The 13,124-nt window shown below is 55.5% G+C and overlaps 1 protein-coding gene across 1 annotated transcript in view; it reads right to left on the reverse strand.

Annotated features, from left to right (window-relative positions):
• Positions 1 to 13,124, reverse strand: part of DNAH1 (dynein axonemal heavy chain 1) — a 68,606-nt gene that overhangs the window by 24,039 nt on the left and 31,443 nt on the right. The window contains exons 25-41 of the mRNA XM_084901864.1: positions 12,555 to 12,734; positions 11,789 to 11,929; positions 11,066 to 11,229; positions 10,711 to 10,824; positions 9,046 to 9,234; positions 8,665 to 8,770; positions 7,931 to 8,044; positions 7,378 to 7,527; positions 5,845 to 5,931; positions 5,544 to 5,730; positions 4,996 to 5,087; positions 4,673 to 4,827; positions 2,920 to 3,097; positions 1,948 to 2,142; positions 1,740 to 1,859; positions 1,333 to 1,491; positions 1,131 to 1,235 (exon numbers count right to left, since the gene is read on the reverse strand). Coding sequence (XP_084757990.1) covers positions 1,131 to 1,235; positions 1,333 to 1,491; positions 1,740 to 1,859; positions 1,948 to 2,142; positions 2,920 to 3,097; positions 4,673 to 4,827; positions 4,996 to 5,087; positions 5,544 to 5,730; positions 5,845 to 5,931; positions 7,378 to 7,527; positions 7,931 to 8,044; positions 8,665 to 8,770; positions 9,046 to 9,234; positions 10,711 to 10,824; positions 11,066 to 11,229; positions 11,789 to 11,929; positions 12,555 to 12,734 — 2,436 coding nt within the window. The remainder of the gene's footprint in view (positions 1 to 1,130; positions 1,236 to 1,332; positions 1,492 to 1,739; positions 1,860 to 1,947; positions 2,143 to 2,919; positions 3,098 to 4,672; positions 4,828 to 4,995; positions 5,088 to 5,543; positions 5,731 to 5,844; positions 5,932 to 7,377; positions 7,528 to 7,930; positions 8,045 to 8,664; positions 8,771 to 9,045; positions 9,235 to 10,710; positions 10,825 to 11,065; positions 11,230 to 11,788; positions 11,930 to 12,554; positions 12,735 to 13,124) is intronic.

Genomic DNA, 13,124 nt, shown 5'->3' on the forward strand with positions numbered 1-13,124 from the left:
TTCTGACAAAAATAGGAAGCCCCATGCCCTACCCTCTGTCTGGGTGGGGCGGGGATGGGGCTTCTAGAACAAACCACCAGGAATGGGAGGTCTCTCTGCACGCAGCTGCCTCCAGTGGGAGGCTCTCTACATGAAGGAGATACTCTGGGAATTGAACCACACAGAATGAAAAGGTCTTTGCTATGGAGTTTCAGGCTGTCCAAGAGAACGAGGGCCAGAACCATGGGTGCTGGCATCACCTGGACACTCAGAGGTCACCTGGCCTTGTCTCCCCCACCATCCTTACCTGCATGAATCCCTTTACCCAGAGCCCTGACCCAGCTTGCAGACCTCCCTTGGCGGGGGCACTCACAGACATGTCCCATTGGGACAGTTCTGACCGTTAGACCCAAATGTGCCCTGTGAGGTTCCCAGTAGGACCCTGCACTGTGACCATTTCTGCAGATGCCTCTCTGCCCCTTCCTCCTCCTGAGCTGATCCTGATCCTGGTATGAGGTTAGGTTCATGGCTGATAGGAGGGATGGGAACAGTGAGGCAGGTCATGGGGACTTGCCCTCCCATTCCTGGGGAGCCCAGGCCTGGACAAATGGGGCTTTAATAAATATTTTTTTTAAAATTTACTTCAGAGAGGAAGGGAGAGGGAGAGAGAGATAGAAACATCAATGATGAGAATCATTGATCTGATACCTCCTGTATGCCCCCCACAGGGGATCGAGCCTGCAACCGAGGCAAGTGCCTGACTGGGAATGAACCATGAACTCCTGGTTCATAGGTCGACACTCAACCACTGACCCGCACTGGACGGGAAAATGGGGCTTTTAAGTAAAACAGAGGCAACCAATCCTGGACTCAACATCAGCAAAGAGGAGACTGCGTATGGTTGAGAAGGGAGGTGCTCAACATCTTCTAGATCCAGGTTCAAGTCCAGCTCTGCAACGACTAGCTGGGTGTGACTGTTCTGAGCCTTGGTCTCCTTGTTGGGAAATAACCACCTATGGGTCTGTGAGGACTCATGAGGTGACGCACCTATCTCTAACCCGAGACCTGTGGTCGTTAACATTGCCTGCTCTCTCCAGTCATTATTCATCAAGAAGGACAGCCACCACCCAGTGGGGCAGGCCTGCAGTCACCTGCTTGCCTTCCTCGTCTTCGTCCTCATCATTCGTATTGCTGATGCCAGCGTCCTCCAGCCTGTAATCAAACACCAGCCCCTCCTCTGGAAACTGCATGGTCATCTGTGAGAACCAGGAGGAAAGTCAGGTTGTGAGGCCCAGAATTTTGTGTAGTTACTTTCCCAGAACACCCAGCATTCAGCACACGCATCCCTCTTACGTTTTCTACTATCATCTTGACCCGGAGCCAGTTGTTGAAGCTGACCCGGCTGTTGCTGTCCCCCGTGGCACCCACACTCCAGACTAGGGAGAAGATGAACCAGGGCTCAACCAGCTCTTGGATGCGGCTCAGCTTTTCAGGAGGTATTTTCTTGAGGCCCTGGGGACAGAAGGGACAGCATCAAGCTAAGCAGGAACAGTACTGAGTGGCCTGAGGAAGCTGGCAGGTGGGGGGCATCCCTCCCTTGGTCTCCACCGCACAGTTTTGTGTCTACAGCAGAATTTGCAGGGTGTTCCCATGACCCAGGTGAGCCAATCCAATTCTCTCTTCCAGAAGCTGGACTGGGATTTGGGGCCCTCTGGCAGCCAGGCAAGGACAGGGAACCAGCCCCCTGCTTAGAGCCGCACCTCTCTAGGCAAGAAGGGCTTGAAGAAGCAGTCCAAGAGCTTGAGGAGACTCATGATTAGGTTGCTGTTGGTTGTGGCAATCACCTCCTTCACCGAAGACCGGACGAAAGTGATGGATTCCTGCAGGGGATGGCACCCAGCTCCCGTGGCTGGCAGACACAGCGACCTGCTGCCACGCCCAGGCCAGGCATACTGTGGCCTCACTCACCTCCAGGAAGCAGACAAAGAGGGACTTGAAGTGCTCCTGGTAGGGCTTGAATACGGCAGGCATCCTCTTCAGCCAGCACTCAACAAAGGGCATGAGCCCCAGGATGCTGGGCTCCAGGTACACCATGCCACAGCGGGACACAGTGGCTGGTGAGGCCACTGCCAGGTCCTGTACCTCAAACATCATGGTCATCTCCTGGCACCAAAACGAACAGTGTGAGAGGGCCAGCTGCCAGCCCCGGGGCCAGGAAAGGGGCTGCAGGGCCATGGGGAGGGGCGCTCATCTTGCAGTGTGGGCAGTGGCCAGCAGGGGGCCAGGAGCAGTGCTGGGTGGGGGATGCAGGAACCACTTGGCCTTCCGCTGATGATGTGGCCTCCCTTGGGCCTTGAGGAGGAACATGAGGTCAGGAGACTTCTGGGAGCTCTCTGGCCTGGGGTCAGGACATTTGGGGGTCCTTAGAGGCCTGGGGAAATCTGATGGGAGCTACGCTCTGCTCCTGAGCCCGCACCTGTGTACATGGACGTAAGTTCACAATGACCTTCAGGTGCTCAAAGAAGGGCTCAAGAGATTGGCTCAGTGTAGACACGGTGAACTGCCTTTACTCCCAGGTGATAACCCTCCTCCTCTGAGGACTGCCCCTCACACACCAGGGAGGCACCCCATGGACAGGTCTGTACCACCCATCCCTGTCTCTGGGCACACTGCCAGAATGGCATGGTGACTCAGACTGGGCCCCCATGGCCGAAAGTGGGCCTGGGAGGCACAAGGCAGCACCAGCTGAGCACTGGGAGCGGTGGGTGGTGGTCCTAGTCCAGGGCCAGAGCATCACAGGAGGTGCGGGAACTTGGGGACAGGAGGGGTGACTGCCCGAGATGCAGCTGTGGCCCGAGAGGGAGGGGTTTGGCCAAGCACAGTATGGCCTCCGGGCCGCCCGGCTGCAGAGTGGCGTGGTGAGCGGACAGGCGGACGCACCTCTGTGAGCTTGATGATCTCGCCGGAACTGAGGCACAGCTTCTTGTTGTCGTCCAGCACCGTGTTCATGTTCTCAATCCAGACGGCGTCCACGGGCCCGTCGAACATGTACCACTTCTTGTTGGTGTCGCTCGCGGTGGCCCCCATCCGGATGAGGGAGGGGAAGATCCCATCTGTCCTGCAGCCACCAGGGAGGGCAGGGTTGTAGGTGTGGGAGGCGAGGCGGCAAGCACAGCTGGCTCCCAAGGAAACCTGCCTGCCAGGCTGGCCCTGCTCTGCTTATTTTTTTGTTTTTGTTTTGGTCTCCCCTCCCCCCCATTCTTCAGTATCTTCATTCATTTAAAAAATGTAATAGCCGAAACCGGTTTGGCTCAGTGGATAGAGCGTCGGCTTGGGGACTGAGGGGTCCCGGGTTCGATTCCGGTCAAGGGCATGTACCTTGGTTGCGGTCATATCCCCGGTAGGGGGGTGTGCAAGAGGCAGCTGATCGATGACTCTCCCTCATCGATGTTTCTAACTTTATCTCTCTCCCTTCCTTTCTGTACAAAATCAATAAAATATATATATATTTTAAAATGTAATAGGGAAAAGAAAACTTTTTTATATAACTTGAAAATGGATGTTTATAGTCCCTTGGTTGAATCCCCGGTAAAGCGATATTAAAGGAAGGTAAAAGAAGATACCCCGAAAAGGAAAAGGAAGGGAGGAGGCAACAGCAGAAACGGGGTCCATGCAGCTCTGAAGACAGAGAGATGGAGAGAGGGAAAGGACCAAGCAGAGAAGCGACTGTGGGTTGTGAGATGATTCTAGTTCCGGCCACAGAACCAGAAGACTCAGATTTCAGAGGCACCATCTGCAGGGAAGGGGCTGTAGGGGGGCATTCTTCTGATCTGATCCCAAGGCCACACAGGAGCCTGGAGGGGGTATGGATGAGACCCCTCACCAGAAATGAGGGAAGGACAGGCCTGCATTCAGAAAGAGGGGTGACTCCCCCTCCAGTGCCTGTCCCCCACTGGGTTTCCAGAACCCTAGAGCCAAGCAGATACCCCAGCAGGAGACTGGAAACTTCTTTGGAGATACAGAATCTCCCCAGAGAAAAGACCCGGAGTGCTGATATTTGGAGGGTCTCAACCCCATTGCCATTCTGCCAGCTCAGCACACGTCCTTTAAAAGGCACTCCTCTCAGCTTGGTTCAGTGGTTGAGAGTTGACCTATGAACTAGGAAGTCGATTCCTGGTCAGGGCACATGCCTGAGTTGCAGGCTCCACCCGAAGTGTGTGGGGTGTGCTGGAGGCAGATGATCAATGATTCTCTCTCATCATTGATGTTTCTCTCTCTTCCTCTCCCTTTCTCTGAAATAAATGAAAAGGTATTTAAAATGCACGCCTCAGCCTGGGAGCAGAGGCCCTGAGAGGGACCACCAGCCTCTCCTGGGACAATGACAGAAGTCAACATTCACTGAGCACTTGGTGTGTGCCACAACGTCTGGGGATCTTTCCTGTGTTAAGCTCCTTTTCTCCTCACTGTAATAATGGTGCTGTTTTTATCTCCACTTTAGATGAGGGGACCAAGGCCCAGGAGGTGAGGAAGGTCGCTCTGCCTGGAAGTGCCGTGGTGGGTAGAGTTCCAGGCTTTGGGCTCCCGGGCCTAAGCTCCAGACCTTTCGCTAGGGGAGTGAGAGGGGCCCATGGCCCACAGCCTCCGGAGACCTGGGAGCACGACTGTCACTGGCCGGGAGTCAGGGGTCACTCACCACTCGTGGGTGAGCAGGTCAAACTCCCCGTACAGCTGGCCCATCGTGATGGACTTGGGGTTGAGCACATAGTAGAAGACAGCCTCATACACGCCACCACTGATGGATGGCTGCCCTTTCAGCATTGTCATGGCGGCTGCCAAGACCCTGTAACACTGGGGAGACAGGTACCCAAGAGTGAGCCTCTTGACCCCCAAGAGAGCAGGGCTGGAGTGGCTGCGGGCCACAGTGGACAGGAGGTATTCTAGAAAAGAGGTACAAGTGGCAGCCTCAGAGGGTGGGCACTGTCTGGAAACACGGCTGCCTGGCTTGGCTGCACTTACGTTACTCTTGCCGGAGCCTGTGGGCCCGACAAGCATGAGGCCGTGCCGTACCACTGTGGTCTCATAGAGCTGGATGCACTTGGTCAGGAAGCCTGGGGAGACATGCCAGGGGGACCCAGAGGTTAGAGCATGGGCTTTGGTCCCAACCTCTGATCTGTAGCCAATTCAGACAGAAGTTGTGGGACCCACTACTTGCAAGAGGCATCTGAAGTGGGAACAGTCTTGGGAACAGAGCCCTTAAGCTGTGGATGTATACTAACTCTGATCAGAGCCAAAATTGAACTGAGTTTTAAGACACCCAGCCAGAGTCAGAATTGGTTGGTGTAGGAAGTATAGTTTGAGTCTAGGAGATTTTTCTAGACAGCCATCATCTGATGGCTTGGAGACAGGGCCTGGGGCATCTGCCCTGCCCTATGGGCTGTTTGACAGAGATCCCCAGCCCTCTGCACACTTGGCCAGGCCCGAGGGCCTCTGAGGCTGGTCTGCCTGTCTCTGTTCTCCTGCCAAGATCCCAAGGTGGCTGGAGCCAGCAGGGGCCAGGGGCTCACCTTCCACGTCCTTGAGGTTGTTCTTGTCACAGGCTTTGCGGATGGCCTTGTCCAGGATGCCATAGTCAGTTTCCTCCTCTTTGATGGTGGGGAACAGGTCTGACACGATCCCGGAGAAGAGCTTGAGGTCCTCCAGCAGGAACTTGGGCACGTTCACGTCACGAATAGCTCGGAGGCAGATCAGCTCCTGCAGCAGAGGCCGGAGGAACCTTTAGGGTGGTCCAGGCCAGATGCCCCTCCAGCCGCTCTGGGGCCCTCCCTGAGCCCTCTCCCAGGCACCTCCCCGCTGGAGGGCACTTACCTCATTCATGGTGGGGTTTTCTCGCTTGAGGTTCCCAGCAGCCGAGATCACAGTTTTCACAGCTCTCATCCCAAAGTCGTAGTGATCCTGTTGCCGCCGCACAGGAGGGGGTGGGTGGGCACTGCCCCTCTTGGGGCTTCTTCCTGGAACACTCTGTCTCCCACCTGGCATCTGGCCCATTGCCCAGCTTGCAGCTGAAATGTCACTTCCCCTGCAGGCCATCTATGACCCCCTGCAGCCCTAGCCTAGGCCAGGCCCCCTCCTTCAGGCTCCTCTGCCACCTCCTCTTCACATCCTCGCAGCCTCTCCTCTTACCCTTCAGTGCCCCCTGCTTGACTCTTGCTCCCTGTGGGTAAGGACTCTGCCTGGGTTGCAACTAAATCCCCGCAGTCCCAGCATGGTTCCAAGAGCAGGGAGGCACTCGAGTTTTATTCACAAAGTGAACGGAGGAGTTTCCCATGTGTGCCTTTGAACTTCCTTCTAAGATTCTCTCGTAACATCTCTCCAGACCCACTCTTTCAGTCCCACTACCATGGCTTTTCCCGCTGGTCCTGTTTCTCTTCATTATACAGCAGGTGCTGGGAACAGTTAAACTTATCAGATGCCCCATGGTGCCAGGCCATAGAATACATCTGGACCCACAGACTAGACATCTTGGACTTGAATGAGGGGACTGGGCTTGATTTGGGGTCACTGTCATTTAAGGGGTATTTCCAGGACCATGTGGGAATAGTTGCTCTATTAAAGAGGAAGGCTTTTAAAAAAATAAAATAAAATAAATAAATAAAGAGGAAAGCATTTTTGAAAGTGGATGGTGAGAAGGAAGGTGGTAGACAGCTGTTTTGCACTGTGGTGGACAGCTGTTTTCCCAGTAATAGATTGTGTCTCCTCCAGCCCATGGATTCTGGTGGGCTCCACCTGGCCAAAGGCAATATGGTTACCTCTTAGCCATAGTGATTGGTGTTCAGGCATGAATAGGCCATCCAGAGAAGGTGATACTAGAGACTTTTTCTGGAACTATTAGGAAAGACAAACTAAGCTGGTAGCATATGAGTCCAGACAGAGTTGGAGCTCATCTCTGCCACTGCAAAGAGGCGAGGGGAATGCTGAGAATGGAGCCAAATAGGAAAGCTTGTCCACCAGTGCCGGTGCCTAAACCAACAGAATCTAACCTTGAAACCTGGGCTCAGCACTGAGTGCAAGGCCCATGGCTGGGCGGCTCAGGTAGAGGGCTGGCTATCCCATTCTGTCCCCAGGAGGCCAGATGCACTTGACCTGAAGCCGTGGGTTGTGTGGCTCTTGGCCTCCTCATTAATGGTTGACTCTCCCAGCCCTTGAACTAGCAGGGTGGGCATCTGTTCCTGGCTCCTGCTCCCGCTCCCCTGTGCACTGCATGAGCCTGCCCAGTCTCTTAGCTGCTTAGGGTCTCAGTGTCCTCAGCTGAGAAATGGGGATGTAATTCCTATCTCATGGGGTTGCTGGGGGCAGACAGCGGCTCTCAGAGCCTGGAAGCTGGTTGGGGCAGGGCCTCACCTGAGAGCTGAGCTGCTCGGAAGCCAGCTTGAAGGTGGTGGTGATCTTCTTGGCCAGTGTATTGGCTTCATTGAAGCCAAAGGAGTAGAGGGAGATCTCAGCGATCATGGTGTAATCCGGAACCATCATGGCCACAGGCCGGAAGAGCGCCTAGGTGAACGGAGAGGCAGACCTCCCACCAGAGCACTCCCCGCATTATGGATCCCCCTCCTCCTTCCCCCCACCGATGCTTAGATCCCTCTCGGTGGCAGCATGCCTGCCCAAGCGGAGGCTTACACTCCTCTGTGGCCGGACCGCTCTGCCCATTAGAAACTGGTCCTTTGTGCTGATCTGAATCTGTCCCCTGACTTCTCCCAAGCCAGGGACAAACCTGCAGCCTCCTCCATGCCTGGGGATGGGCCTCAGGACCTCTGAGTAGGAGGCCTGCCATGGAGCCACAGGCCCTGATGTCTGGCAGCTGTGTGCCTTTCATAAGGGCTTTAGCATCTCTGAGGCCGGCCACAGGCTCCGCTGCCTCCCAGTGCCCGGGGTGGCCTACCGGGCGTGAACTCACCTTCAGGTTATCGGGCAGCTCGGTGCGGCCGGCATACCCTGGGTTCATAGTGATAAACACCGCACAGGATGGCACGAGTGGGATCTCGGTGCCCTCAAACATGAAGCGATCCACCTACAGAGTAGCAGGGTTGACTCACTTGCCCCTCCTCTGGATGGGCCCCTCATCCCCTGTTGAAGGCCCTGTCCTGACTATAGCTGTCAGCCCAGACCGGATCCCTGATGATGAGCTGCCTCCTCTCAGGATCTGGCCTAAGACCTCCGGTCCCAGTAGCTACCTATGGCCTGCCAGGTCCTGGCTACCTGAGGTCTTCACAAACCTCCTATCTCCCACACCCAGACCTGAGCAAGCTTAGCTCTGACTGGGACCCAGGGCCCTACGAGTTTGAAGTTGTGGCACTTGCCAGCCTCCCAGCTTGTGTTCCCAGGGAAGACTGCTGGCCACTCTGAGCAAGACTAGAGGGAGGGGCCTCTTCATCTACTGCAGCTTGGAGTGGGAGCCACCCCCAGAGTGGGGTAGGGATATGGGCTCCCCGACTGTCTACAACAGCCCCAGGGAGAGCTCTCGGAAGGGGAAGGGTATAAGATGAGAGAGGCTGAGTGCAGGGCAGGCTCAGTGCCTGGCTTCTCACCCTGCAGGGTGGGGAGTCACAGAAGGCATAGGTGTGGCAGGTATGGATGAAGTGATGAGGTGGTGACTTGGGGGTGGGGGGAGGTTGAAGGGGAATGGCTCACCCGCTGTTGCTGCGCCTTCTGGATGGTGGTGATCTGCTGAGCCACCACAGACAGCACCTCAATGTCAATGCGATTGAACTCGTCGAAGCAGGCCCAGGCCCCAGAACTAAATGGGGTGAGAACAAGAGATGGATATGAGTTCAGAGCCCACCTAACACCTCCAAGGGCCCCTCTGACCCCACTGGGAAGAAGTGGCCATAGAGGCTCCACCCAGGACAACCCTGCTGCCTACCACCATCCCCAGTGCCCACAGGGGCTGGGCCTTTGCCTCCTGTCATCCTCCCCTGTGCCCTCCCCATCCTGTGAGGCTCCGCTCAGCAGTGTCCCCAGGAGAGCTCAGCTTTCCTGCGCTGGCCTGTGCCACCCTCACGCCAGCCTCACCTGGCCAGGCCCTTGAAGAACTTGCCCATGGCCATGAAGTCGAGCTGATCAGAGCAGTTGAACACAACAGTCTGGATGGCCAAGGCCTTGCCCAGGTCTTTGGTGGTCTCTGTTTTCCCTGTGCCGGCGGGGCCAGCTGGGGCGCCCCCAAACTTGAGATGCAAGGCACCAGTCAGGGTCAGATAGCACCTGCAGGAGAGAGAGGAGGTGCACACGGGATTCCCACAGACACAGGAAGAGAGCCTCCCTTGCTTGGCCCCGTGGAGGAGCAGCTCTTGCCTCTCCTTCTCAGGGCGCAGGATGGCAGCCCCTGCACAGTGCTTCTTCACCCCAATTGGTGGCCTGGGGGTGAGCTCAGGACTCACCCTCAGGGGAGAGGAGTGTCTTAGGCAGGGTGGCAGGCAGAGCCAGGATAGAAAATAGACACCCACTGAGAAGGCTCGTCTGTGGCCACACACCACTTCCCTTAGTCAAAACTCAGCTTAAAAACCTGCTACTAAATACAGTTGGCAAGAGGAAACGGCTTATTCTTCTGGCATGTTAAAAATATTTGGGTGGAAAAAAACTGCAAAACTCACATCCATTAGTGTTTATTGAGGTATGAGCTTTATGTATCAGCTTATGAAACTCCCATAACCACCCGGAGGAAGCCGCAGAGGAAACGGAGGCACAGAGGGGTTGAGTCACCTGTCCGAGGTCACTCAGCCTGTGACAGTTGGAGTTGTTTTTGTTGTTTTGTTTTGTTTTCTTTTATTTGTATTGCATGCCTTTTATTGGTCTGACCAGCATGACAAGTAGGGGGTATGGGCAGGGATCCCCAATCTGTTCTGGCCCCCATCTTCCCTCTCCAGGGAGTTCAGAACTCACCCCCAGGGGAAAGGAGTGTCTGAGGCGGGTGTGCGTGTGCGTGTGTGCGTGTGCGTGTGTGTGTGTGTGTGTGTGTGTGTGTGTGTGTGTAGGCAGAGCCAGGATAAAAAAACAGGTTTGGGATTTGAAAGGGGCTCAGGGTGATGTAAAAACACAGGGTTGCCAGACCATCCAGATAAGACGTCCATCAGGGTAAAGCGGAGCCCCTTTCCTGGCACAGGCCCCTTCCCTCGCAGGGCATGGGAGGGCTCAGGAGGAAGAGCTGCCATAGAGGCTTCCTACTGTGCCCCTCTGTCATCAGCATCTCCAGTGTCCTCAGCTTTCTTCATGCTGGGTGCCAGGTAGGATTTTTTCCTGTCCCAATCCTTTAATTTTTTTCTTCTGCTATTTTCTGTTTCTGTAACAGCTGGCTGTAAATTTCCTCCCTGGACTGAAGAATAAACATTCTTCCTACACCTTCCTACATGTTAGTCTCGTCTACCAAAGCCATAATCGCTGTATCTGCAAGATGGGCATGCTTGCTTGCTCTGTTTAGCGGGTCAGTCTGTATGCCTGCAAGCTTCACCTTCTGCTGAGTGGCAATGACTTTGGCTTGAAGCTCTTCGAAGGCCTTTTCGACTCTAGATCCACGGGCGCTTCAGCTCTGTGCCTCCAGAGCTGGTTTTAAACCTGCAGCCCATGCTCATAACCCTGCATGCTCTGACAGACTGGCTGTCCCTTTTGTCCCTGCTTTTCTGAGCCAGCTAGGGCTGGGGGACGGGTCCCCGTGCAGGGGGCCTGTGGCAGGGAGACTCTTACCTGTCTGTGAGGGGTGTGATCACCAGCCTCCCGCTGTTGCCTAGGTACTCATACCCATAGATGAACTCAGCATTCACGGCTCGAATGTACAGGTTGTTTTGCGTCCAGTAGTACCTGGAATTGCAGGAAAATGGGTTCCCAGGCCATGAGAACCATAGGCCACTGGGCAGGGTATGTGGTTGAGGAGATGTGGTTCTTTTGGTGAATAAGGGCATTAGGTACCTCTGCCCAGCTTGTCTGGGGTCTTGAGGACTGGGAACATCAATTGTAGATTGACTCTCCACCCTCCCCTGGTCCCAGCCTGCAGGTGCTCTGACCCCGGGGGTGTCTGGGCCAAGGTCTTCTGCCTCCTCACCTCAGCTGTGAGATCCACTCAAAGTCATTCACACTGACCACCTTCTCCTCGATCAGCTTGGCCACCACATCCTTGGCATGGACCTCGATGACAATTAGTGCTGACAGCACCGACCGCTGCATGCGGGACAGCTTCCCACGCACCAGGGCCACAAGGTTGCTGAGCTGCAGGAGTTGGGGGACATTGTCGGGCAGAGTCATGCGAGGGGTAGGGTCTCTCTCCTTTGCACAGAGGGTGGGCTTTTGTCAGGCGCAATCCCTCTATCCTGGGGGCTTCTGATGGTCTGGGATGGGAGGGGCACAGGGAAGGCATGGTAGCATGAGAAGTCTGGCAGGGAAGTAAATAGAAATGGAGACACACACATGGCATCTGCTCCCTGTAGTGTACAGTGCCATCTGAGCCTTCAATGGCCAGGTGGTGGTGCCTGGTGAGGAGCTTGAGGAAAGATGTGGAATAGCAGCTGTAGTGAGGATGGTGCAAGACGTGGCTCCCTCAGTGACCAACTGGCGAGGGTACCTGCCTGGACTCAGAGCTCTCCTCAGACCCCCGGTCCCTCCCGCTGGTGGCTGGTTGTGAGACACTCATTTCTGGGGTGTCTGACCTGCTGTTTGGATCTAACCCAAGGCCTCTTTCAGGCTCAGCACAGGAGAAAGCTCCTGGAGGGAACGGGCTCTCCCCAGGCCGGGATACGTGGGGAGCGGATAATGATCCCCTGACTCCCACCTGCTGGGCGAGCTGGGGAAACAGCTTGTCACCAATATTGCTGGCCTCCAGGGCCATTTCCACTTCCATAGTCCAGTAGGTCTGGCACCCAGCGATGGTCACCTGGCCAGGCCAGCTCAGGACCCACTTGGTCCTGGGAATCTGGAAGACAACACAGGCAGAGCTGACCCAGGCAGCTGGCAGTCCCAACCCTGCAGCCTTTCCCCCTTAAACACATCATCTGGGCTTCGGCCTCTTTTGAACTCTGGGCTCGAGTTGTTAATTCCACCTCAAAAAAGCAGAGAAACCATAAGCTCTGGGCCCCTTAGGGGTGCAGCAGTCATCACTTCCTCAACAGAGACCTTGAAGCAGAGGGTTGGGAGCCCAGAATCAGGGACATACAGCCCTGGGTTCAAACCCTGGCTCTGCCTCCTGTGAATTACAGGCCTTTGGGCAGAAAATATCTCTAAACTGACTTTGTAGGATAAGGGTTAATTCCCAGCCCTGCTGGTGACTGTGGGGCTGGGAGAAGTAACGTGGGTCTGGGACATAGTGAGTGCTTGAAACATAATAGCAATTGATTATTATTGGGAGCAAGTTTCATTTTCTGGAGGCTATTTTCAGATCCTCCCTGAGTAGGACCCAAGGACCCCCTCTCTCCAGAGATCCCAAAGGCTATAGCTTGAGGAGGAGGCATGCAGGCAGCCCAGCTACCACGACAGAGCTAAGAGCAAACAGAAGGATGACGAGGCTGGGAGGCTGTGCAGGGGTGAGAGGCATGGCTCACTGTGGGGTAGGCCTTGATGGCCCTCTCAATGATGTCCCGTATGCTGGTCTTCATGCTGAGTTCCACCTCCCGCAGCCAGTTCTCCACGTTGTTGGATGGGTAGATGGAGAAGGACAACTGTACCTCCTCACCCTCTGCAGAGTACATGTGTGTAATCTCCAGGTCCTCCTGGAACAGCAGCTGCGTGGGGGGGCAAACAAGGTGGGGGTTGCACCAGGTGTGCCCAGAGGCTCCCCCCAGCACATCCCCAGAGCTGACCTGCCCTTCACCTCCAGTAGACAGCCCTACCTCAAGGGGCCTACCTGCACATCTGTCTGGCTCGGCCTTCCCTGACTGAATATTCAGGCAGGATGGGTCTGCCTTGTCCCTAGCTGTGGTCCAGCCAGCACACTTGGGATAAGAGGCTAACCCTGCCTGCGAGTCCCCCTCTTGCACAGGTCTGTGCAGCCCCCCTTGTGTGTAACAATGAGGACAACGAGAGTCAGGAGCCTCTAGCCTCATGGGTTTCTCAATCCAGCAGCACCTCAATGTATTGTGGGGCCTGGCCTTCCCTGGATGAGTTGAGAGCAG

The sequence above is a fragment of the Pipistrellus hanaki genome (assembly GCF_964339955.1).
Source record: "Pipistrellus hanaki genome assembly, chromosome: 13".
Taxonomy (NCBI): domain Eukaryota; kingdom Metazoa; phylum Chordata; class Mammalia; order Chiroptera; family Vespertilionidae; genus Pipistrellus; species Pipistrellus hanaki.